The sequence below is a fragment of the Microdochium trichocladiopsis genome (genome assembly GCF_020744255.1).
Source record: "Microdochium trichocladiopsis strain MPI-CAGE-CH-0230 chromosome Unknown B0I36scaffold_13, whole genome shotgun sequence".
In the NCBI taxonomy this organism is placed as follows: domain Eukaryota; kingdom Fungi; phylum Ascomycota; class Sordariomycetes; order Xylariales; family Microdochiaceae; genus Microdochium; species Microdochium trichocladiopsis.
The window spans coordinates 15301-40225 of record NW_025763556.1 but is presented as its reverse complement, the minus strand read 5'-3'; the positions used below and the strand labels follow the sequence as shown (position 1 = coordinate 40225).

Genomic DNA, 24925 nt, shown 5'->3' with positions numbered 1-24925 from the left:
ACACAGTGTTACAGGAAGCTTCGTGCCAGCCGTGACATTGATTAGGAGCTTACTATACGAAGTCACACGAACACTCTTGCTGAGTCTCAAAATGCCCTGCCAAAAGCAGAATGTACATTATTTATTCTCTTCCAGATAGACAGCAAGGCGCCAGGAACACGCTGAAGGCACATGGCATCACATATCTGGGCATCGTCATTGCCAACACGAGTATCGCACTGCACTTCTCGTGCATCTAAAAGATTGACATCAAAGAGATGCGCGAACACATGGATGTCAATACTTCCGGGTCTCTCGCGCATTGAGCCGTCTAATCGATGCACAGAGCAACGGCTTTGACCCGAGGCCCCCTTCTAGGCAGTTTGCTGGTGACCAACAACGACGTCACGTGTACATAGTAGAAAGGCCGTATGCGATGAACAATGGCCCTCCCAATCAGTACAAGTACCTAAACTGCCGCGCCTGCTCCAGAACCACTGGAGGCGGCTTGCCCTCAATGTCTGCTGTGTGTTCAGCTGCATGCGCAGAAACCTCAAAGGCGCTAAGCTCGCCTTTATCCAGGCGCTTGTTGAGATTCCGCAGGTAGGTGCGGAGGGCGAAGGCGCACACACACGCCAGTGAGAGGATGCCAATCTCAACACCGAATGACTCGACATAAAGCGGTCCCCACCGGACAGGGTAAATGTACGAGCCGGGAATGCTGCCGATGTTCCCCATGGCGTTGACCATGGCGATTGCAGCCGCTTTCTTCGCGGCGGGCCGAGGGATTGTATTACTGATCCAGGCAAGCATGACAAAGCCACTGGCATAGCCGGCTGCGGTGATCATATCAGCCTGTGTCTCTGGGACTGCCCGGGGGAAAAGAAAAACTGGAGGGGGACGACTCACTCGTCATTAAAAACATGGAGAAGTAGCGAGGACCTGTAGACCTTGTCGTCATGGCAATGATGTAGCCGACAATACACGTGATTGCGGGCCCGAGATAATGGAAGAATCTTTCACCCGTCTTGTCCGCATGCCAGGCGTTGGGCAGGGACACGAGACAGGCCCAGATCCATGGCGGCGCGGTGAGCAACAGAGTCGTTGTCGTATTGTAGCCGAGCGATTGTGTGATGGTTGGGAAGAAGAAACTGAACTGTACGCCACAAACCATATCAGCTTACTTGCAACTCCAGACGAGTGGTGCAATCCCACTTACGCTGAGACCCATGATAGTCGTGTGATAGGCCAGGCCAAGTAACCAGACTTTGGGGTCCATGACGGCCAGCTTGAGACCGTGGAAAGCGCCTCCCTCCTCGTCCTCGGCACCTTCGGCGACACCGACGTCGAGCGCAAGGCGGGTTTCGGCAATGTGTCTCTCGCCGACCGTCAGCCAGCCGGTGGACCGAGGGTAATCGGGGAGGATGAAGACGGCTAGGCCACCAATTGCAACGGTGATGGCGCCCTCGAGGATGAAGAGCCAGCGCCAGGCTCGGATGCCCCCGACGCCCTCCATGTTGGCCAGAATGCCTGCCGCGATGAGGCCGCCAAAGGCTTGCGCCACGAGATTGCCTGCGTTGAGCAGCGTGACGCGCAGCTGCATCTCTTTGCGGGTATACCATCGCGACAGGAAGTATATGCTGCCTGGGAAGAAGGAGGCTTCGACGCAACCCAGGAAAAATCGACACAAGATGGCACCCGTGGCGTCGTGGACGGCCGCCGTGGCTGCCGAGATGATGCCCCAAACGACGACGCACGAGCAAAGGTACCAGCTTGGCCGCGTGAGCTTGTTGAGAATCATGTTGGAGGGCACCTGGCAGGCCACGTAGCCGACGAGCAGGATTGAGATACAGGTCTGGTACTGGACATCGGTGAGGCGCAGGTCGGCCTCCAGGCCTCGCAGACGTGCATTTGCAAAGTTGTTGCGGTCAATAAAATTGAGGATAAAGAGGACGATCATCGTGGGGAATATGCGCAGGTCCATCTTGCGCACCAGAGCATGCTCGTCGGCGGCGGTCCATGTTGCTGCCGAGGGCGTCGCTGAGTGCGACGCCACCGAAGCGGCTTGGTCACTGTTCATGTTCGACCCGGCCTCTTTCTTGTTGTCGTCCATGTCGCTGTGTCTGTTGTGGAAAACACCACGGACACATGAGCACTGAGAGATTCACAGATAAGGGGAGAGGGCGATGTAGCTTGGAGTTATATCTGCTCGCGCACAAGGATGCGATGGCTTGAGTGTCGCACCTGTACATTGGGGTGCTCACTCATCCATTATCTTGGGAGCTTCGGCGCGGACCTCGGCAGGTAAGCCGGTGGTCTACGGACCGCCAGGGTGTCCAATGGTAGAACCTGTGCTTTGCCGCCGCCAAGACAGTCGAGTTGAGCAGTGATTAGCGGATCTGCAGGCAAGTGCCATTTGTGCTCATGAATGATTCCAGGGTCCCAAGACCAGACTCGTGGGGGGCGGGCCTAGCTATCTGCTTCCGCATGATGACTGCATGCGCTACGGGCCGGGACCCGTGCCGCGGGCAGCACGACGTGTACGGCCGGATCTCCTCCGCTCCCATTACGCATATCTGTTGCGCTGATGCATACGCTCATAATTACTCACAATTACTCATGACACAGTTGCTCATGGACTTTCTTCCCTCCAGGGTGAGCTCTCCTTAGCACAAGACCAGTACGACACCAACATGACTTTACCAGAATCGAACCGCGCTTGCGTCTGGGTGGGTGCCAGAAAGGTCGAGGTCCAGCAGCGGCCCGTGAAACCTGTCGGTGCCAACGATGTGCTCGTCAAGATCATCTCGACGGGCATCTGCGGATCCGATTGCCACAACTACGAGAGTGACAAAGTGTCGCGCCAGCTTGTCCTGGGCCACGAATCATCCGGAATCATCGAGCAGGTCGGCCCTTCTGTCACAGATCGCACGGTCGGGCAGCGGGTCGCTGTCGAGCCGGGATTCGCCTGCATGGATTGCGAGTTCTGCCTGCGTGGCAACCCCAACACCTGCGCCAACCTCAGGTACTGCGGCATGGACCCGACCGACGGCACGCTATGCCAGTACGTGACTTGCAGGGCGTCCATGACGGTGCCAATCCCCGATCGCATATCCTGGGAAGAAGCCGGGTCTATTCAGCCGCTGGCTATTGCCGTCCAGCTGGGCAGGCGTGCCAACCTCGGCGCCCACCAGAGCCTCGCCATCTTGGGCTGTGGCCCACTGGGGCTCCTCATACTCGCTGTCGCCAGGGCCTATGGCGTCAAGAAGATCGTCATGTTCGACGTTGAGCAGTCTCGAGTCGACTTCGCCGTCAAGTATGGTGCCGACGCTGGCCTTGTGCCGCCCGCGCGAGAACAGTCAAAGGAGTCGTTGGCCTTTGCGCAGGAGTATGCGACCAAGGTCATCAAGGAGCACGGCATGAGTAACGGCTTTGACGTGACTGTGGAGGCGTCGGGGGCTGAGATATGTGCGCAGATGGCACTATGCTTGCTGAAGAATGGTGGGACGTGCATACAGGCTGGCTTGGGCAAGCCGCTTACCTCTGTCCCGCTGTTCATGCTGACAGCCAGGGAGCTGACCATCAAAGGTGAGTAACTTGTCATGATAAGACTCTGTCGGGTGTGATATGACGCCGTGGCTGACAGAAAATCTCGACAAACAGGCACCGTGCGCTACACTCCGGGGTGCTTTGCAGATGCCATCGACCTTTTGGCTCGAGGCAAAGTGGACCTCAAGCCGCTCATTACGTCTACTTTCCCCTTGACCAAGTGTGCAGAAGCGTTCGAGGCGCAGCATGCGCGTAAGGATATCAAGATCATCATTATGAACCAAGAGTAAAGAGAATAGAAGCATCTCGTTGAATCCAGCCGTGTCTCGACGACTCGTGGCGCCTCACTTCACATTCTCCCAGGTTTCCAAGGGGTCCAGAGCTGTGCTGTTGTCAAAATCGCTAAACATTGAAGTGCCGGCGGGCATCTGCAGCCAGGATAGCACACCTACGTTCTCGAAGTCGAGAATTAGATCCTGATCGTAACCGCCGCCGCCGCTACTGTCACTAATAGGTTCCTTCATCAACTGTTCAAGAATGAGTCGACTCTTTCTCGCACCTGACCATGCCGCTTCGAGGTCCCGCAGAATGGCGACACACTTGTCGACATCTTGGGCCACACACCTGTCTGAGTGCTCCGTCGTGCGTAGTCTAAATCAGAATTGATAGTGGTCAGCTCTATTATACTTGTCGTCATTGAAAGTAATTTGAACGGAGTCCTGGCCTTACAATACGATGCCCGAAAGTGTTAGATAGTGTATGCAAATTGCCAGGTGGTGAGATGGCGGCACAAGCTCCCGAAGCAGTTCCGCAGCGTTGATACAGCTGCGTGCGGCAGTGATGCAGTGATGGACGGGATCGGCGACAGTCAGCATGGCCGTGTCTACCTTACCGCCCAATGACCTGTAAAGGGCGAGCCGCGATCCGGCGTGAACTATCGACATGACAACAGACATAGCTGAGGTTGGGCCACGGTTCGCGACACTGGTGCGAATGATGGAGCCCTATGTCAGCGAATAGCCGTGGTTCAAGAGTGCGAGGAAGACGGGCTTGGGGCGGATGTGACTGGAGCAAGAACAAACCTGGAACAGGTTGTGATCAAAAGTGTCTGGGATCAAGTGACGTCGACACGACGCTGGCGCGTTTACAGCGAGACGCATACCTTGTTGAGAAGCCGAGCTCCTCAGGCAAATTCCCAAGCCAGTTATCCAAGGAACGGTCCAGCCTCGCGACCAACCTCGCCAACCCTCTAGCCTTCTGCGGCATAGCCAGCTCCTGTATCCGAGCCGGAGAGTGGAGAGCTTGAATCTTGCCGGCGATGTGGCACAGCCGGGCAAAGGCGACGAATCCCGCCATTGAAGAAGATGTCGTCTTCTTTCGAGCCACAGCGATAGACTCCTGTTGATTCACTTCGTGAAGCGCCTCGTCGTCTGCTGACTGTGGTAGTGCACAGTGGCAGTCGGCGTCATTCACAGCCATCGGCCGCCCGAGACATGTTGAGGTCACGCTTTCGCCATGTCAATTGTGCCGTTGGCATATGAATAGGTAAAACGGTGTTTACTCACCGATCCAGACAGTAGAGGCTCCACCACACACGGCGTGATATCTCAGTCTTCAACCGGTTCGCGGACAAATGCTGCGATGACGGGGCTGCAAGGTTGCTCAGGTGCATGCCCAGATCCTGTGCTGCACGCACGGCCTGGCCCGCGAATGTCCAGCTCTGAGACAGTGTATTCCAGCCTGCTGAGCACATGGCCAGCAGAGCGAAACACTGGACCCTCTCTAGACTCGCCTCGCCCGTCGTGGCAAAATTGAGCAGCAGCGACTTTTGGTAGTAGTCGATACCTGGAAACCTGGCCGTCTTGGACCCGCCCGAGTCTGAGGGAATCAGATTGGAGGCGCAAGCACAAATGGCGAAGAATACCATTAAAAACCTCTTGTCCACGGTGGTAGACGCCTTCATCTGTCTGTAGCGAGCCATAAAGTCCGGCTTATAGAGCACCGGCAGCATGTAATGGAGTTGGTCGAAGTAGAGCCCAACGAGGAGGTCGCCAACATATTGCGGCGGTCGACTCAATTTTTCTGGGCCAGGCAACAGAGACAATTCAGGCCAGACTTGGCCGTGTGTGAAAAGAGGTATCTCGATGGGTTGTCGTTGAGATGGCGCCTGCGCTTGTTCATGGTCCTGGCCAGTTGTTGCTCCTCGCGCTGCATTGTTAATGTTCGTGTGTGGCGACTGTGCATCGTCAACTGAGTGCCCTGGGGTTAGACTCTTGACTGCCTCGATGAGCATGTCGTTGGTTGCACCACCAACGAACCTGAGTCTGCCATAGGAATCGGTGACCAGAGAGCCGAATCTGGCAGTCCCAGCACACGCACCAAACGAGTCGCCCTGGTCAACATCATTCAGGGTCTGGGGAATGCCGTTGTCGTCGTCATCATCATCATTATCATCATCATATTCTTCATCTTCATCTTCGTCGTCCCGCAGAAGGATCGACGAGTTGTTCAGCTCAACATCGGCTGGGTCAGTCCGGCTTGGTTGCGATGCACACACACCCCGGTCAGGCTGGGGCACGCGTGGCTGCGGCAGGGAGCGCAATGCATGTGCAGCCTGCAGGAGCTCCTCCTCGGCGGACTGACAAGCAGAGGTCGCGTTGTCCTTGTCTGTGCCCTGCTGCTGCTTGAGGGTCTCAATGGAGCGGTGGAGCTCGCCTGTCAAGTTCTCAAGCCGTCTACAGAAGACGTCTAGTTGCTGGCACTGTGTCTCAAATGCCATGGCGTAGTTGCGGCTGTGAGAGGCATTGTCCTTGCTGCCGGGGTAGTCGCATGGCGCCTCGCGAGAACTGCAGTTGTGACATGGCTGCTGGCCGTCGCATTTGATCTGTTGTCGCAAGGTCCTTCGCATAAGCACAGGTTCCCTTCAAGGTATACGGGCAAAGACCTGCAGCGTGGGCCGCTGTCACCTTTTTTCGACGGCAAGCTACGCAGGCTTGCCAAACGCGCGCGGCTGCTTGTCCAGCTGTGTGGGGGCCTAAAACCTGAAGAGCCGCGTCGTCCGGTGGGCAGAACCCCAACGGTAACCCTTTCGAACTTGCCATGGTGATGCTGCTCTGCCTAATGCGGCGGGAAGTGACACTCGGGAGTCGTTGTAGTCCACAATCAAACACCAGGCGGCCAACTCATGTCGTTAATGCTGGGAACTCTCGAGCCCAATGCGCCCTGTCCGGGGTCTTATCTGCGGGTCACCAGGTCATCGGCTTCGTTGGGGTATGCCGAGATTGAGATTGGAGTAGGGGGCGTAGCCGACGCTGCATCCCGAGGAGCCCTAGCTAATCACGGCAGCCATCCGCGAAGGACATGAAGAGGATGCACATTTAGGCTCGGTTGTGGGTGGCGTCACTATTGGCCAAGCCTACATTGCAAGGCTCTTGATCCCAGGTGCTTCGTATCTCGCTGTGGCGTTCCCTCTTGCAATCAAGAGGAAGGAGGAAAGGCCATCCGCGCCTACAAAGGCGGGCCCTCGGGCGGAACTCATCCGATGAAGGTCATCGGATATGGGCCAACCCCCGCTCCAAAACAAAGCAAGCCGACACTCAGCACAAGGCCTCTGTGGTGGAGTCTCGACGAGATAGCCAGGACAACGTTCATCAGCAACATGGCGATACCAAATATTCGACTCGGTTCGGAAGCCCAAGTCCCTGTGGTAAGTTGGCGACATGCTCAGCGAAGAAGAGCTTCAAGTCTAGTGCGCTGACAAATCTGTTCGCAGCTCGCGTACGGCACTGGGACGACGTGGATCAAACAGGATGGGGACAGTCTAGACCGGAAGACGATTGATGGTATCAAAGAGGCGATAGAACTCGGCTACCGCCATCTTGATGGAGCACAATGTATGCTCTGCTCCGACCGCTTGTTGCTGTGTTCCACTTCGACTGACTAGGGTTTTGGGAGACTACGGCACTGAGGCAGAATTGGGGCAGGCCATCCGCGAGTCGGGTGTCCCTCGCTCCGATTTCTTCATAACAACAAAGGCCGTCTCACACGTCGACGTCGAGGGGTCGCTACGAGAGAGCTGTCGAAAGTTGCAAACGGATCATGTCGACCTGTATGTGAACTGATGATGGACCGCTCGACTTCTTGTATATCCTGGTCTGGTAAAGTTGACCGAGCTGTTATTAGATATCTCATACATGAACCATTCTCTGCAACGGACGAGCAAGATCTCCAGCAGACGTGGGCGGACATGGAGATCTGTCTTGACAAGGGGCTCGCTCGCCACATTGGCGTCTCCAACTTTCTCCCGACACACCTGGATTCTCTAGTCAAGACAGCCCGGGTGAAGCCGGCCGTCAACCAAATCGAGCTGCACCCGTACCTCCAGCGGCAGAAAGTCATCCAATACTGCAGGGAGAACGGCATCGTCTTGCAAGGGTTCGCCCCCCTCACTCCCTTCAAGGTCCGGGCCGGTCCGGTTGACGAGATCTGCTCCAAGCTGGCTGAACGACATGGCGTCAGTGAGTCCTCGATTCTCCTGCGATGGGTTGTGGACCAAGGAATCATTGTCATCACAACCAGCGGCCAGAAGACGCGCTTGCAACAATATTTGCGCGAGTTGCCTAACTTTGTGCTCTCCCAGGAGGAAGTGCAGGAGATAGCGGCAGCTGGCAAAGCCAAGAGCGTCAGGCAATTTTTTGCTGATGGGTTTGGACCCGACAACTTTGATTGAACAATGGAGAAGAAGGAAAATCAGTATTGATGTCAATGAGAAAGAATTTGCATGTTGTCTGATCTATCACGCACCCAATATGATTACTTGTGCAGAAAAGAGTACTAGATCGCAGGATGTATTTGTTCCAACTCGTCATCTCAGAGCTGCGTGTATCTGTCAAAGAACTTTTAAGACATCGGCAATGCGACTGTGCATCGAAAGCACAGAGTGCGTCAACGAGAACCATACCGCAGGCTTCTCATTCGCCATCGGATAGACAGCTTCCTGTCGGTATTCTTGCAGATCCGGGCCGAGTTCCGGCCGCTCACATCCGGCGTGCATAAACCCCCTCCAAGGCTTCTTTCTGGCTGGCGGATCTCCAAACTGTCAAACAATCCGTTTCGAAACATCATCGGAACCATCATGTCGAACCAAATAGCCTTGCCTGTCGTCGACCCGGCTGGCAAGACGCGATTGCGCCAGTCTCTGGAACGCGCCAAAGCCCGCGAAGGACCCAGTGTCGGACAATGGCTGGAATTCCCAGGCTACACACTCGCCCGGACCATCGCGCCCCTGGGCCAAGATTGGGTTCTGATTGACTGCGAGCACGGCAACATCGACGACCGCGATATGTACCTACAGATTGGCGCCATCTCGTCGAGCGGCGTGTCGCCCATCGTACGGATCCCAACGGACGAGCCGTGGATGGTGAAGCGTGCGCTTGATGCGGGCGCGCACGCCATCATGGTGCCCATGTGCGAGACGGCAAGCCAGGCCGAGGCCATTGTGCGCGCGGCCAAGTATCCCGACACCAAGAAGTGGCCTGCGGGCCGTCGGGGGGCGGGTGCCATGTTTGCCCCGGCCGCCTTTAACCAGAACGGCCGCGATTACCTGTTCCGTGCCAACGACAACGTCATGGTCTGCATCCAGATCGAAACGCGGCTGGCCCTCGAGAACATCGAAGCCATCGTGGCCGTTGAGGGCATCGACATGGTCTTTATCGGTCCCAACGACCTGGCATCTTCAATGGGATACGTCGCATTCGACCATGCGTCCATCCCAGAGGTCCAAGAGGCTTCGAAGAGAGTCTTGGACGCCACTCTGCGTGCCGGCAAGTATGCGGGCCACTTTGCCCTGAGCTCAGACGCTGGTGAGTGTGCCCTAGCCCTAAATCATTGATTTGGGCTCTTTACTGACCTGACAACCATGTCTTCTTGGCACAGCTGCGCAGAAATACAATGAGGGGTACCACTTTGTCAATTGCGGTGCCGACATTGTGGCCGTTACCGCGTGGATGTCTACAGAAATGTCAAAGCTAAGTAGATCGCTGGTGCAGTAGTCCAACCATTTGAGCAGGCCGTCAGTCTATAGGTCATAGGTACAAGGGGAACGGCAAGCGTAGATAAATGGTGCTTCCCTTCATTTATGAATCCGCCCTCTTTGTCGTGCGCCAGATCAGAGTCGCGGCGTGCAGACAATTTCGTCAGGACGTATGCTAAGTCAATACCTTTGATGGGTCCTTGGGAATATGCCTGCCATGTGATCTATCGCACCAGTGCAGTCTCCCGGTTGCGCCGAGGAACAATGTGAAATGGGTCGCTGGCTAGGTGGACAGGGGCTGGGCTGGCAGTCAGCCACTTGCATTAGCGACGGCAGGGGTCTCAACCCGAACATCGCCAAGTTGGACTGGCCGGAGCAATGAGAGCATTAACCAGTGTCAGCCGCCAGCATGAGTTGCGCGCGGCCAAGTATCCCGACAGCAAGACGTGGCCTGCGGGCTGCTGGGGGCGGGCGCCATGTGTGCCCCGGCCGGGAATGATGGTCAGGTGGGAAATGTTAAGTATGTTCACGCCTGACCTGACCTCGCAAAATTAGCGGGCGCAGCCCGGAACCATTCCGCACCCCCGCCCATCTATGTGGGGAAGGGCCCTTTAGTGATGGACCTGCCGCGCTAGTACATAGGTAGATCCAAGGTGCAGGCACGGCTCGGCCCAAGGATGATCCGGAAGGTGGGGTTCAAATGCTAGGCAGGCGGTGCTTACATGCTTCCAGTAGACAAAAGGCGGATGTTTTGGTAGATTTGGTGTTTGAGCAGCTAAGATTCGTGCACGCCATCCTGTTGTACCTACCAGTATGTACCAAGCAAGTATACGCGGTAGGCTCAACAGAAAAAACTATGTTCAAGGCACAGTAGGACGTCTGATGTAATGTTCACTATTCTAGTTAGTCTAGTCTATATGTAGATCCCTTTTGCCACCCCCTGGCATTCTATCTGCTGCGCCTAGGACAATGTTGGCCGGGACACCTGGAGCGGTCTCTAAATCCAGAAACTCCCCGCGCGGGACCCGCAAACCGCTCGGCACGCTGGGGTAGACTACCACTACTCCAAGTTGAGGCACTTTTGTTGGCACCAACCTCGCTAAGATACCTTTAATCTTCAGTCCAGCAAAAGTTTGTCTGTCCTATGCCGTATGTTGCCTAGATTAGCTAACGAGGTGTTCTGGACCGAGCCGAGGTAGATGCCAAAAAAAGTGCCTCAACTTGGAGTAGTGGTGGTCGATCAGGTCGGGACAGCTGGGGCATTTTTCTTGGCGCCCACACGCAAGCTTGAGGCCTAGGTCAGCGACCTCACTATCGAACTCTAATTCTCAACTCAGTGACCTTGAATGGTCCACTCGCACGTACCTTACAGCGGCTACTAAGGTATTCTCGCGCTGTCTTCCTAGCTGGTAGATGCGATGTCGATCCCACTGCGTTGCCCGGTAATGTTTTTGCATCTCAGTTATCGGTTATCTGTATATACATATCATCAGCTTGTTCGCTGTGTTCACCATGCCTTCTAGCTCTCTACCTTTAGCTCTCTCGTACTCTCAAGTTATAATTCCTAGCTCCAAACACTACCCATCGTCATGTTACCTAAGCTATTCACTTCCGTGTTCTTCTTTCCACTAGTCCTGGGAGGCGTTTCTACTCCTCCTCCAACTCAGGAACTCGTGAGGCGCGCTCTGACACCTCCGTCAGAGGATCCCTTCTACCAGGCCCCAGCCGGGTACGAAAATGCCTCTCCCGGAGATATCTTGGCGTCTCGCAAGGCACCAGCCAAGCTTGCAGCCTTCCAGACGATCCCCCTGACCGTCAAGGAGGTGTGGCAGGTCTCTTACAGAAGCACTGACGCCTTGGGAAACCCACAGGCCTCCGTGAGCACTATTATTATTCCTTACAACGCCGACTTTTCGAAGGTCGTCTCCTACCAGATCGCCGAAGATGCGGCGTACATCAATTGCGCTCCTTCGTATGTCTTGCAGACAGGCTCCAACACGGCTTACGCTGGCACAGGCAGCATAGAGGTTCTCCTTATGGCTGGGGCCCTTAAGCAGGGCTGGGTCGTGAGCACTCCTGACTGGGAGGGCCCTCAATCTAGCTTCATCGAAGGATTCCAAGCGGCGTACTCCACTCTAGACTCCATTCGCGCCGCCTTAAAATCTACCACCTTCACTGGCGTCAAACCAAGCGCGGATGTACAAATGTGGGGTTATTCCGGAGGTCAGTATTGGATCACCGCCCATGTGTGCTTGTGCCAAAGACGGTAACTAACGCTAAGATAGGTGCTCTTGCATCGGAGTGGGCTGCGGAGCTACAGGCTTCTTATGCCCCAGAGCTCAACATTATCGGCATGGCGATTGGTGGCACTACGCCAAATGTTCAGAACGTCTACAACACCATCAACAACGGTCTTTTTGCCGGCCTTAGCTTCGCAGCTCTCGGAAGCCTCACCAAGATCTTTCCAGATTTCAAGAATGCAATTGATGCTCAACTGGTCCCTGGAAAAGCAAACGACTTCTATGCGTCTCTTGAACGCTGCTTCTACGACGATGTCGTGAGCTACGCGTTTCAGAACACATCTACCTACTTCAAGACAGACATCGTGAAGGATCCCATTGTTGCTCGCTACTTGAACGACCACTGCAACCAGGGCTTCCACGGCGTCCCAAGCATGCCAGTCTTCTGGTACAAGGCGCAGAACGACGAGATCTCTCCCATTGCTGATTCAGATGCCCTTGTTCAGAAGTACTGTAATGCCGGCGTGTCCATCACCTACGTTCGGGAGGCGGCTGGTGAGCACTTCACCGAGGCAGCCCTCAGTATTGGCGATGTCCTCAATTTCCTCAAGGCCCGTTTTAACGGCGTCCCCATCTCCGGGTGCACAACCAGAAGCGTGTTCCTGAGCCCCTTATCAGACCCAGCAACTGCTACGACGGCTGGCTTATTTATCATCAGTACCCTACTCGCAATCATTGGCGTTCCGATTGGCCCGAATCACTTCTAGCGTAGCTGGGTTGGCGGGAGTCCGAATGCGAATTGGGATTGAGACCGTGCATCGGCATCACCTTCTTTCCATCCTTGAGCAGCACCGTCTTCCAGAATGTCGGCGCCAATTCCATCGAGCCACTTCTGCCCGCTGACTTCTATAGGTCATGAAACCTTACTCTAACGTAATCCACGGGCGAGTGGCCCATACGGGCGAGTGGCCCACCCCAACCAAGTCTTGCAGGTATCACCCTCGATAACACAGCCCCAACGCCTTAAATCAATTAAGCTCAATCGCTATCTTCTAGTTCAGACCCAAGAGTAACTATGTAACAAGTTCTTGCGTTATAACCGGGTTTCCCGCAGACGCTACAGCACCGCTGCTTTGGTGCAGATCGACTTTCACCCCCACAGTTTTCCTGCATTTCCTGTACTACCTGAGCATTTACCTCTCTCTGGGTTACGAGATCTTGTCCCTCGCCTAGAGTCATGCTTTGGCCTTTCCTGAGACGTGTTTTTTTCGCCCTACGACGCTTGCTAAGTATTGCATTCTCGTCTTCAAGGGCTTTCATCCTTGCCTCCATTAAGGTAAACTTATGCATAATCCCCTTTGCCCCCTTCGTGAACTGCTCAACTGCTTCAATAATTGACGTTGGAGAGCTTCCCTGGTAACGAGAGATTCGACCTTTAATAAAATCAGACTGTGAACGGGCTTCTATAGCTGTAGTAGGCGTTCGGGAAGTCCATAGCTCGGGTGACCTCCGAGGCGTCCCTGGGGGCGTTGGCGTCTTGAACTTTACATCGAGCTTAGATAAGACTGCTTCTGGGTCATAGGGTACAAGTCCTGCCCCTCTGAAGCCTCCCTAGATGTTTTTTTCCGTCATTGTTTATTGGAATGCTGCTAAAAACGAGGGGAGGAAGTCCTCCTTGCTGATATGCGTTATACCCGCCTTCATCTTGAGCTCGATTTGCCGACCGTATGCTTTCTTCAGCGGACCAAAACACCCAACATCGAGAGGCTGGAGTATATAAGACGAGTGAGGAGGCATACAGAGCGTAATAATCTTACTATCCTTACAGTAGAGCTCGAATTCGACCGAGTGGTGACTTTCGTAGCCGTCGAGGACGAGGAGGCGATAATCGCCTTTTATTCGCAACTTTGTATGCTGATCGAAATGCCGAATCCAATCTAGACCAATTTCATTTGTAGTCCAGCCGTTTAGGGGCGTTATAATTCTCCAGTCGCGAGGAATCGCGTCGTCTTAGTACCAGGTCGAGAGGTGATATTTGCCGGCAAATACTACGAACGGCGGGACGTAAAATCCGGTCGCGCCGACGCCCTGGATGACCGTAACCCATTCCCGATTACCCGGTTGCTTCATCTTAACGTTCGAACGTCTTTGCGCGTTTATAACAACCATCCCGGTCGCGATAACGCCCATCTGAAAGCCTGTCTCGTCAAAGTTGTAAATATCGGAGTCCGCGACACCGTATTTCGCAACTACGTTCCGCACAAGCCGAAACTACGCGTTTATCGCGTCGGGATCCTCGCACTGGGCTCTCTTATAGTTGTACTTGCGAAAGAAACGCGTCTGGAGCTCTGGTCGTCGTTTAACAAAGGTTGAGGCCCAGTTGATTCCGACACCTGGCCTGTCGCGCTTCGCGAGTAGTTGATTCGCCATTTCTCTAACCTCACTTAGCCGAGGAGGATATGCTCGCGCATCCAAGTCGAGAATGTATTCGACAATCTTCTCCTCTTCCAGCTTGGTTAATTTTGTAGAATTCGGAGGGCTTTCGCGTCGGGCAGGTACTCCCTTCTCTCGGCGTCGTAGGGTTGTTCGGGGGACGTTGAACATCTCGGCAGCGCGTCGGGTGCTTAAGTTTGGGTCGTTTTCCATTGCTTGGATAGCAAGGAACAATTGACTCTCTTTAGAAGGCGTCTCCATCTTTCGTGGTGGAATAAACGCGTGAAGAAGAGTTGGATTCGGTATAGTGAATGAAAGTGGGCCACTCGCCCGTATGGGCCACTCGCCCGTGGATTACGTTATAACATCAGTTCCATATAACGTAATCCACGGGTGAGCGGGTCACACGGGTGAACGGGTCACTTTACTGCAATTTAATTGAGGTTCACTTCCTTCTCCTTTTTCTCCACCTCCAATCATGGGACGACAATCAATTGAAAGTGATTTGGTTCTAGCGTTAAATGCGCTCCAATCCGACCCAAAATTAAGCGTACGAAAGGCTGCGCAGATCTATAATGTATCTCGTACGACACTCCAGCAACGATACCACGGCCGAGCTGCGAAACACGACACCCGACCACCCTGCCAGAAATTAACCTCATACGAAGAGGAGAGTATCGTACGATACGTACTCGACCTAGATTCGCGTTCGTTTCCACCGCGGTTAAGTGGTGTTCGAGAAATGGCGGATCGACTCCTCCGCGTACGCGACGCGCCACGCGTTGGAACGAACTGGGCCTCAACCTTCGTACGACGACGACCTGAGCTCCGTACGCGTTGTAATCGAAGAATCGATTACCAGAGGGTCCTTTGCGAGGATCCGGACGCGTATCGCGCGTGGTTTGAGCTCGTACGAAACATAATCGCGAAATACGGGATCCACAATGACGATATCTACAACTTCGACGAAACGGGCTTCGCGATGGGTAAAATCTCCGCCGAAACTATCGTTACGACCTCCGATCGACGCGGGAGGCCAAGAGCCGTACAACAAGGGAATTAGGAATGGGTTACAGTAATCCAGGGCATTGCGTCGTACGGCTATTCGATCCCGCCGTATATCATCTTCGTAGGGAAGGTCCACCTCGACTCCTGGACCGCGAATAGCCCTCTACCGGCTAACTGGGTAATCGCGCTTTTAGAGAACGGTTGGACGATGAACGAGAGAGGCCTAGAGTGGGTAAAACACTTCGATTTCTATATAAAGAGTCGTACGAAGGGCACTTACCGCCTCCTCATCCTCGACGGCTACGAGAGCTACCATTCCGTCGATTTCGAGCTCTACTGCAAGGAACAGAATATTGTCACGCTCTGTATGCCTGCTCATTCGTCGCATAAGCTCCAGCCTCTCGATGTTGGGTGTTTTGGACCTCTGAAACGGGCGTACGGTAAAGAAATCGAAGGTCTAATGCGGGCGCACGTAACCCACGTTTCAAAGGAGGACTTCCTCCCAGCCTTTTATAAGGCGTACGACGCTGCAATGACCAAATCAAACATCCAGGCAGGCTTCAGAGCGACAGGCCTAGTACCGTACGACCCGAATTATGTGATTTCGCAGCTAGATATGAAGTTTCATACGCCGACACCACCAGGTTCCTCTGCTGGACTACCACCCCCATGGGTTTCAAAGACGCCGAACAACCTAATTGAGACCGAATCGCAGACGAAGTATATTGAAAATCGCATCGTACGACACCAGAATAGCTCACCGTCGTCCATTGTTGAGAGCCTACGGCAGCTGAGAAAAGGAGTTATAATGATGGTACACGAGCATGACCTTATGCGCCAAGAGCTCGCCGAACTTCGAGATGCAAATGACCGCCTCAGCCGCCGTCGTCGTACGAAAAGAAAGCAGCTATAGAAAGGAGGGTCCCTCACGATTGATCAGGTAAAGGATTTGAAGGCTCAAATCGATGCGACGCAGCAGTTAATAGCGGAAACGAGTCAGAATAGTGGTCGTACGAGGAGGCCCGAAACGCGCGCGCGACGATGTGGCGTCTGCGGCGAGCCCGGTCATAATGCTCGTACGTGTCAGAAAGTTGTATCTGCCTCTGAAGAAGAGGATTCTGAATAGTTTGAATTGATTTAAGGCGTTGTGGTTAAATTGTCTTATATATTGTCGTACGAGTTACTGGAAGGTGACCCGTTCACCCGTGTGACCCGCTTACCCGTGGATTACGTTATACGGATGATTAGACTAATAAGGATCTCTTCCCTCTAGCATTCAAATTTTCGCCGAAATTAGCTCTCCGGCTAATGTTCCATCGTATCTCGAAGGCTTCCGTAAATAATGGATTTAGTAAAAGAGAATAATAACGCGGTTAATCCATGGGTAACCCGGCTATTTTTCGTTATTCTTATACGGGTCACCCCTCCCCCCTTTCCTTTACATAAACCCCTTGGTTCTCACTTCGTTTGAATACGGGATATTGTCCTGGGGCGGATGAGGGTTCTCCTGATCGGGGACAAAACAACCACCACGACCGAAGGGAGTTCACCGCTTGCCAGTTTTCGGCGGTGTTTCCGGCGAGGTTCACTCTGGCCCTGGGCCAGAGTGAGGGCATTCCCAGATAAGGGGCCAAATGTCACGATCCTGCCTCCGGGGTCAACCGTCTGGCAGGGCGCTGGGGTTGCTGTTCTGCAAGATAGGTAAAGCCTGTACAATAACAACTAACACTCTGCTGTCGTTCTCTCTCTGGGTTGTCGTTCGTGTCTCTTGGAAGAGATACCAGTCTCGGCAATTGAGTGACTAGTTCAAGTGTGGGTGAAACTGATACTTAGATGTCACGATCCGATCTCCGGGGTCAACCGTCTGATCGGCGCTGTGGGGTTTATGTCCTGAATAAGGTAGGTAGCGACCTTATGCAATACTGACTCCGTGCTTGTCGTGTTCTCGAGGGGTTGTCGTTCGTGTCTCTTGCGAGATATCACACTCGGGTCAATTGAGTGACTAGGTCAAGTGAAGGGTGAGAATGATACTTAGATTGATCGCTGAAGTACAAAGGTAATGACTGTCCACAAGGAGATCCTCCGTACTCTATATATCCTTTGTCCTTCATCGTGGTCATGACTCTGAGCCCGATGGTCGCGGCCAGGTCATGAATCTGGTCCTGACGGTCATGCAGATATTGGTGACCATCCTTCTTGGCACAGCGTCGGTCATGCAGATATGCATGACCGGTACGTACCTTCCTTATCGTCCCTTATCGTGCTTACATAAGAAACCTGTGACGGTGCTGCCACATGATCCGCCCTTGTCCTTGGCCTGATCCTGTGGCCTAGTTGTTTGGGCTCTTTTGCGTCCGTAACAAGCATCCCCTGTTGGTTGGCCGTCACATTATCCCCCTTCTCCCTTTAAGCGCTGTCCTCAGGCTTAACTCGGTAGGTCCTTCTTTTCTTCCTCATGGCCCACCATGTCGTCTGACCTCGCAACGCCAGCGCCGCCCTTTGATTCTTCAAAATCTGCGCGATCGCGGGCTTCACTGATCCGTCTCATCCGGGAGACTGGTTCTTCTTCTCCGCTCGACGTTATGCCGTGTACGGAGTGTACTCGTCGGAATCGCACATGTCGTATGGCTCCGAAGCGGCCTCGCTGCTTGGAGTGCGTGCGCCATGGTGTGAAGTGCGATGGCCTTTTCGTGGGGTACCAGATTGATCGAAACCTTGATCAGCAGCGCGAACTTCGCGATCAAGAGGAGTCCGCGGAGGACGAGCTGATTCGCCTTCAGTCGGAGATGGCGAAGATGCAAGCGAAGGTGTCGGAGTCGCTTTCTCGCCTGAACCGCTTGCGAAAGCAGCGTCGGTTCCTTGAGCGTCGCACCGAGCAGCTTGCTGACGAGGATTCCGCGAACTTGGAGATCCTCGATGGTGTTGCTGACGACGAGCCGTCCCTGGTTCTGGATGCTCAATCCGTTGGGGCGCAGGTGGTGGACCTTTCTTTCCTGGGTCCCTCGTTGGATCCCGGGGGTATTCATATCCGAGCGCCTTCAGTTCCTGATCCGCTCGTGCCCGATATGGGGGATCCCACTCGGTCTTGAGCCAGAAGTGGGTGAGCTGTTCCCTGCAGAGGGTGAGTCTGTTTTCTGGTTCCCAGCTGTTTTCCTTGTGTGCTTCTGGTTCCCATTCCACGCGGTACTCGGTATGTCCTATGTCTCGATAGTCGAGGATTCTCTTGACTTCGTACGCCGGATACTGGTCGTCTGGTTTTTCTTGGATGGTGGCAGATTTGACCGCCATCTGTCCCTTGTGTTTCTGCCGTGTCCAGTTCCATGGTTGCTCTTGGAAACTTCGTGGCCGGTTGTCCCATTCGCGGAGGAGTTCTTTGCAGTTCGTGAGGTTCTTCCTTGGTTCCCAAGTGTTTTCTGAGTCATCGTATCCTGCCCATTTGATGAGGTACCATCGGGTTCCCTTGCTAATCTTGTCGTCTAGGATTTTCTCGACTTCATGTTCTTGGTCTGGTTCGACCTCAATTTCTGCCTGGAGTGGTATGTCGGCGTGTGCTGGTTCGAGGAGAGAGGTGTGGAATATTGGGTGGATTTTCATTCCCTTAGGTAGTGAGAGTTCGCAGTTAAGCGGTCCCAAAACTTTCTTGACGAGGAATGGTCCAAGTTTTTTGAAATCCAGTTTACTGCTTGGTCGTTTTGTTTTGATGTTTTTGCGTAGCAGATAAACTTTGTCCCCCTCCTTATAGGTCGGTCCCTTCGACCTTTTCTTGTCGTAGAGTTGCTTGTGCTTTCGTTGACGCTGAATGATCAATTCTTTCAGTTCTTTTTGGAGGTGCACAAGCTTCTGAGCCTCGATGAAGGCTTCCGGAACCATCGTATCTCGTAGCGCGGTAGGTTCCTTGGGGTCGAAGCCCTTGTTTGCAAAGAACGGGCTGACTCCTAGGTCTTCGTTCGTCGAGGTGTTGTATGCGTACTGAGCCGTGGGGAGGTGCTCGATCCAGTCGGACTGATCTTCTCTGATGTAGCACCTGAGGTATTGTTCCACGTTTTGGTTCATACGTTCGGTTTGTCCGTCTGTCTGCGGGTGAAATGCCGTAGACATGCTGTGTTGGATGCCGATCTGGCTCATCAAGTCCTTCCAGAAGTGGGAGGTGAAGAGCTTGTCTCTGTCTGTGATGAGTTTCTCGGGTATCCCGAAGTTGCTGATAACTTCCTTCTTGAAGATCCACGCTGTTTGTTTGGCCGTGTATGTTTCAAGGAACGGGATGAACAGCGCATACTTGGTGAGTCGGTCCGTGACTACTAGGATGCTGTCGTATGCGATCATCGTTGCTGGGTCCTGGGAAGGTGGGAGCTTCGTGATGAAGTCCATTGAGATGACCTTCCAGGCTCTATCAGGTGGTGCGATACTCTGGAGTTCCCCGTAGGGCTTCCGTCGTGAGGCCTTGCTTCTTGCGCAGAGGTCGCATTTGAGGATTACCCCTGTGACCACTGCCTTGAGTTTCTCAAAGTCGAACTGCTTCTTGACCCGTTGCTGGGTCTTGAAGATGCCTTGATGTCCATGGAGCGGGTGCTCGTGGATTTCTTTGACCAGTTCCTGTTGCAGCGTTTCGGGTATCCACCTGAGTCCTCGGTATTTAACGACACCTCTGTCGATCCTATCGAGGTTGTAGCGGGAGTCGTTGCTGTGTGCCTTTGCGATCTCCGAGGAGTATCTGAGGGTTTCGTCAACGATCTTCTGTTGTAGCTCGATGTTCCATGTGTCGATGGTGATGGCGGCGACTCGGAGAGTGCCGTCTTCTGCTTGTCGCAGGAGCGGGAAGTTCTCTGTCTTCTGCTCATGCTCCGGGTATCGACTGAGAGCGTCTGCTCTGTTGTTTTCTGTCCCTTTGCAGTACTTGATGACTAGGTCATACTGCTGGAGTTCAGCGTACCATCTCAGCAATCTTCCGTTAAGGTTGATTCCCTTGAGGAAGTATGTTAAGTTCTTGTGATCTGAGTGGACGATGATTTGATGAGGCGATCCTCGAATGTAGTCGCTCCATTCCTTGCAAGCCAGGACTATCGCCATGAGTTCCTTCTCGAATGTGGTGTAGTTCTGTTCTGGTCCTGTGAACGTCTTGGACATGAACGCGACGGGGTGGATTCGTCCGTTCTCGTCTCGTTGTCCCAGCTGAGCGCCCATTGCGTAGTCGGATGCGTCCGTCTCTAGCTCGAATGGCGCTTCTGGATCTGGGATGCGGAGGATCGGGTGGCTTAGGATGATGTCGATGAGTCCTTGGAAAGCCTTTTGCTGTTTTTCGCCCCATACGAAGGGTTCGTTCTTCTTCGTAAGGTCGTTCAAGGGCTTCGCGACTTCTCCATATCCTTTGACGAATACTCGATAGTAGTTCGTGAACCCTAGGAAACTCCGCATTCCTGTGACGGTGGTCGGTACTGGCCAATTGCGCAGTGCGTCCGTCTTGCTTTTCTGCATGTGCACTTGGTTGGGTGTGATCGTGTAGCCAACAAAGTCGATCTTTTGTTTGTGGAACTCGCTTTTCTCGGGGTTGATGAGTAGGTTGTGTTCTCGGAACTTGTCCAGCACCTTGCGTACGTGTTCGTAGTGTTCCTCCCGAGTTTTCGAATAGATCAGGATATCGTCGAGGTAGACTACGACGAAGTCGCCGATGAATTCCTTGAGAATTTGGTCCATCATGGTTTGGAAACTCGCGGGTGCGTTGGTAAGTCCGAAGGGCATGACGAGATATTCGAAGTGTCCTTCCGGTGTGCGGAACGCTGTCTTCCATTCGTCTCCAACCTTGATCCGGATGAAGTTGTAGGCGTCCGGCATGTCGAGTGCCGTGAACCAATTTGCGCCGTACAATTGATCCCTGAGGACCGATATCAATGGTAATGGATATCTGTTTTTATGCGTGATCTCGTTGAGCTGTCGGTAGTCAACGCAGAGTCGTTTCTTTCCGTTTTTCTTGGGTACAAAGAGAATTGGGTAGCCGGCGGACGAAGTGGATTCTCGGATCCATCCTTTCTTGAACATTCGTGCGAGGTACTCCTTGAGTGTTATTCGTTCGTCCGGGCTGAGTTTGTAGATGGCCTTGAACTGTGGCTCCGTGCCAGGTTTCAAGGGTATTTCGTGGTCCCATTTGGAGTGCGAGGGGAGTCCGCGGTCGTTGTCTTTGTCGAACAGGTCTGCGTAGTCGTGGTATTCTGTCGGTACTTCGCTGAGCATGCTGTTGAGTTCTTCGATATGGGCTGAGGCGATCTGCATAATCATGCCTTTGATCCCGTCATCCCATGATAGTTGTCGTGCACCCCAGTCTATCCGTGGGTTGCTTTTGGCCAGCCATCCGCTGCCAAGTATGAGGTCGTCTCCTCCGATCTCAGAGATATCGAAACTGATGTCTTCGCTGTGGTTCGAGAATTGGACCCGAAGTGGTTGGGTTTCTCGCTTGATCCATCCGTCGTCGTACCCCAGTGGTCCCCCTTCGAAGTTGCGAATCCTGTATGGTTCTTCCTTGGCTCTCCACGGGATTCTGAGCTTATTGACTAGGCTCGGGCTGATGTAGGTCCCTTGGCTGCCGCTGTCGATGAGTGCTTTGCAGGTTACTCCTTCGATGAGTACCGGGACGACGGTTGGTCGCCCGTACGTGGGTGCGGAAATGGTAGAGGAGGCGATTCTTAGTTCCGGCGCGCCCGAGCCTCCTGCGGGGGCCGCGGTCCTTTTCCCGCGTCACGTATGACGGTGGGTAGGACATAGTTGAATCCTTTGTCGAGTAGTCCTTCCTTCCATACTACCTCGATGTCCGCCCAGAGTTCCTTGCGGTCCTCGGCGGGCACGTAGTCGTGACCCTCCGTTGCTTCTCGAACCATCCTGCTGACTCCGTCGTAATCCTGAATGGTCAGGGCTGGGACGATAGCGTTTTCCGCGAAGAAAGCCATCTCCTCGTTGAGGGTCATGCATTGCTTGTCAAGGTGGCGCCTCAGAGCTTCGTTATCTCCTGACGCGTATTCCTTGAGTCGCTGGATGCTTTCGACGATGTCGGGCACGGTGAGCTTGTTCATGTCCTCTTGGGTTTTTTGTAAAGCTTCCTTCTGCTGGTATCGGACGATCTTTCGGTAGGAATGGACCTGACACACTGGGTTCCAGCAGTCGATGGCCCTGATTTCTCCGAAAACGCAGCTGAGAGGTGTCTTCGGGTTGGACTCTAGCTCGTAGATGTGGTTCCCCATTCTCCTGACGGCCCAGTCGTTCATGGCTCCGGCGAGTAATGGGTTTGGGATAGGTAGTCCCGCTGTTCTTTCGGGGAACAGTTGATGCCTGGCCTTCGGCCCGATGTGGTCGAGGCACTGATCATGATAGCAGTGAATCCACAGTATTTGAGGGTGATTGATGTCCCCGTAGTCCATCCATCGGTGGTCTCTTGGGTTGCGCTCCGGCGCGTATTGTAGCTGCTTTGTGAGTCGTTGTCGGAACTTCGTCCTAGGTTCCTTGGTGGCTCTGAAGCAGAGGAGAGGGATCTGTGATTCCTCGGCCCGATATTCCTCGTCCTCGGAGTCGTGGACCTCTCCTTCTTCGTCACTGCTTATTAAGGCCGGGGTGTCGCATTGGTTATCCCCGCCATCTTCTGGGGTGAAGTGTATGTGGTCCTTATCGTGTTGTGACCAATACTTTCTTGCGTCCTGTGCTTCTGCTTTCGAGGCGTATTCGTGTTCCTCGTCGGCCTGTTCCTGCTGGGTGCCTTCATAGTCGTCACTATCTTCTGGCCAATCGTCCAGCGTTTCGTCGTCCGTCGGCGAGTTGGTGTCGTCGATCGTCGAGTATGCTAGGCGGTACGTTCGGGTACCTGCCCCTGGTGCACTGTTACTCGGGGTGCTCGAGTCCCTTTCCTCAGTGGCTTCTTCCAGCTCGCGGTATTCGTACGTCGCAAGTGGGTGGACGGGTGTTCCTTGCGCGTCTGGAACTTCAACTCCGTCTGAGGGAAATGCCGTGTCCTCATTGACCGTGGCCATCCCCTCGGCATAGCTAGCCTTGATCTGTCGTGTTGGTACCGGTGTAAATGCCTTCTTTGGCTCTGGGCACTTGGGTGCGAAGTGTCCTTCTTTTCCACAGTTGTAGCAAGCCTTGCTGCGCATGTCTTTCTTGGCCTTGCTAAGATCCATAGGTCCCGAATGGTGACCTGTGGCTGTTGTCGTCGTCGTAGTTCTTTTGAACTGTGGACGCACGGGTTGCCTTGGGTGCGACTGGAAACGGGTGGTATTGGCGCTTCTCGCCGGCCTTCGTTCCGTTTCTCGCTCGTGGAGTCTGCTGTCGATCCTGATCGCCATTTCGCAATATTGTCCAAAGTCTCGGGGTACGTGTTCTCTGGCGGCGATGACGTCCTTGACGCCGCTCTTGAGTCCGTCGTAGTATTTTTCGATCTTGGATTCCTCGGTGAGGCTAAGCTTGGTGATGATGCTTTTGAAATCGGCAGTGTAGGCGGACGCTGAGTGAGTTTGTCTCAGCTCCCTTAGACTCTTCTGTGCCTTCCGTTTCTCATCGGGGTCTTGGAACAGGGTTTCGAGTGCGTTGACATATCCGTCGAAACTGTCGAATATCTCCTGTGTCTCTATGTCGTGTTCTTCCAGATTGGGATTGTTCATGATGCGGGCCATGAAGGGTTCGAACCAGGCTAAGGCTCTGCCGTCAAGGTATGCTGCCGCGTGTAGAATCCTGGATATCTCGTCTGGGAACTCGTTGATGTACTGTCGTTGGTAGGCCTTGACTTGGGTGATGTGTCCTTTGAGTCTTCCGGGGGTGCCATCGAATTTTCCTGGCGCCGGGTACCTGATGCGTCCGCCTATTGGTGCTTGGATGATGTTGGCTGCGGTCTGCATCGTGTGGAGTTGTTCCCGTAGTGTTTGGTTCTCGGCCTGCTCTCTGGCAAGGATGGCTGCGTTGCCATTCACGGTGCCTTGGAGTGATAGTATCATCTGTCTGAGTTCCTCGATTTGATTCTGGTTTTGTCCGACAGTGTCTCGAAGTCTTTGAACTTCCTCATCGTCGTCGTCGCTGTCCGGGGTCTCCATGGCAGTTCCGAGCTCCTGCGCTAGGTTCGGCGCTGGGGCGTAGGGTGGTGCTGGTGATCCGGGGTTCCGTTGCGACGCCATTACTGCGGTGGTTCGGTTTTCGGGTTCTGTTGGCTAACTCGTAGCTCCTTGAGTTCCCGAACAAGTCCTTCGAGGGTGGTTTTGGTGAAGTCTCGTCCTAGGCAGTTGGAGTTGTGCCCGGTGTAAGCAGGTTGGAGGCACGTGGTGCAGATGCTTCGGTTGTAGATTTGGTGGTCTTCGCAGCGTCCCAGGTGTACCACGTTCTTCTGACACTGGTAGGCGATACACGTGATCCGCCGAGGTGTGTTGGTGGTGACTGGTGCTGGTGTTCCTCGTACCGAGGTCTCTGGAGTATCCGAAGGTTGATCGAGGTGTTCTGCGAGTGCGTGTACCTGCTTCGCGAGGTCTTCAAGGGTGTTTCCGATTGCTGTGAGAAGGTGTGGTGGCAAGTTGTTCATTTTTGTGCAACTGTGGTACCTGTTGTTAGTTGTTATTGCTCAGGGTGTACGTACCTGAACAAGAGCGATCAAAATGTCACGATCCTGCCTCCGGGGTCAACCGTCTGGCAGGGCGCTGGGGTTGCTGTTCTGCAAGATAGGTAA

General features: G+C 53.9%; 6 protein-coding genes across 6 annotated transcripts; 4 read left to right on the top strand and 2 right to left on the bottom strand.

Moving 5' to 3' along the window:
- Positions 1-435: 435 nt before the first annotated feature.
- On the bottom strand, positions 436-2059 carry B0I36DRAFT_255562 (major facilitator superfamily transporter; the record flags this gene model as incomplete). The annotated part of the gene is made up of 3 exons (XM_046150887.1): positions 436-815; positions 889-1135; positions 1199-2059. 3 exons carry the CDS (start codon positions 2057-2059, stop codon positions 436-438), a joined length of 1488 nt encoding a protein of 495 aa, XP_046005053.1.
- A 508-nt stretch (positions 2060-2567) lies between these two features.
- Positions 2568-3818, top strand: B0I36DRAFT_397375 (xylitol dehydrogenase; the record flags this gene model as incomplete). Its single annotated transcript, XM_046161576.1, has 2 exons — positions 2568-3567; positions 3676-3818. The coding sequence occupies exons 1-2, from the start codon at positions 2673-2675 to the stop codon at positions 3816-3818; spliced, it is 1038 nt and encodes a 345-aa protein (XP_046005052.1). The 5' UTR covers positions 2568-2672.
- A 207-nt stretch (positions 3819-4025) lies between these two features.
- B0I36DRAFT_208726 (Zn(II)2Cys6 transcription factor) lies at positions 4026-6533 on the bottom strand (the record flags this gene model as incomplete). The annotated part of the gene is made up of 7 exons (XM_046148875.1): positions 4026-4179; positions 4258-4512; positions 4691-5035; positions 5094-5713; positions 5780-6051; positions 6172-6412; positions 6495-6533. Coding segments are annotated over 7 exons (1926 nt in total), but the record flags the coding sequence as incomplete, so codon positions are not given.
- A 653-nt stretch (positions 6534-7186) lies between these two features.
- B0I36DRAFT_369080 (ketoreductase) lies at positions 7187-8257 on the top strand (the record flags this gene model as incomplete). The annotated part of the gene is made up of 4 exons (XM_046159711.1): positions 7187-7234; positions 7301-7421; positions 7483-7636; positions 7711-8257. 4 exons carry the CDS (start codon positions 7187-7189, stop codon positions 8255-8257), a joined length of 870 nt encoding a protein of 289 aa, XP_046005050.1.
- A 102-nt stretch (positions 8258-8359) lies between these two features.
- B0I36DRAFT_397366 (2-dehydro-3-deoxyglucarate aldolase) lies at positions 8360-9578 on the top strand (the record flags this gene model as incomplete). The annotated part of the gene is made up of 2 exons (XM_046161575.1): positions 8360-9389; positions 9463-9578. Exons 1-2 carry the CDS (start codon positions 8663-8665, stop codon positions 9576-9578), a joined length of 843 nt encoding a protein of 280 aa, XP_046005049.1. The 5' UTR covers positions 8360-8662.
- Positions 9579-11148: 1570 nt separating this feature from the next.
- B0I36DRAFT_355354 (secretory lipase-domain-containing protein) lies at positions 11149-12566 on the top strand (the record flags this gene model as incomplete). Its single annotated transcript, XM_046157432.1, has 2 exons — positions 11149-11782; positions 11845-12566. 2 exons carry the CDS (start codon positions 11149-11151, stop codon positions 12564-12566), a joined length of 1356 nt encoding a protein of 451 aa, XP_046005048.1.
- Positions 12567-24925: the final 12359 nt, after the last annotated feature.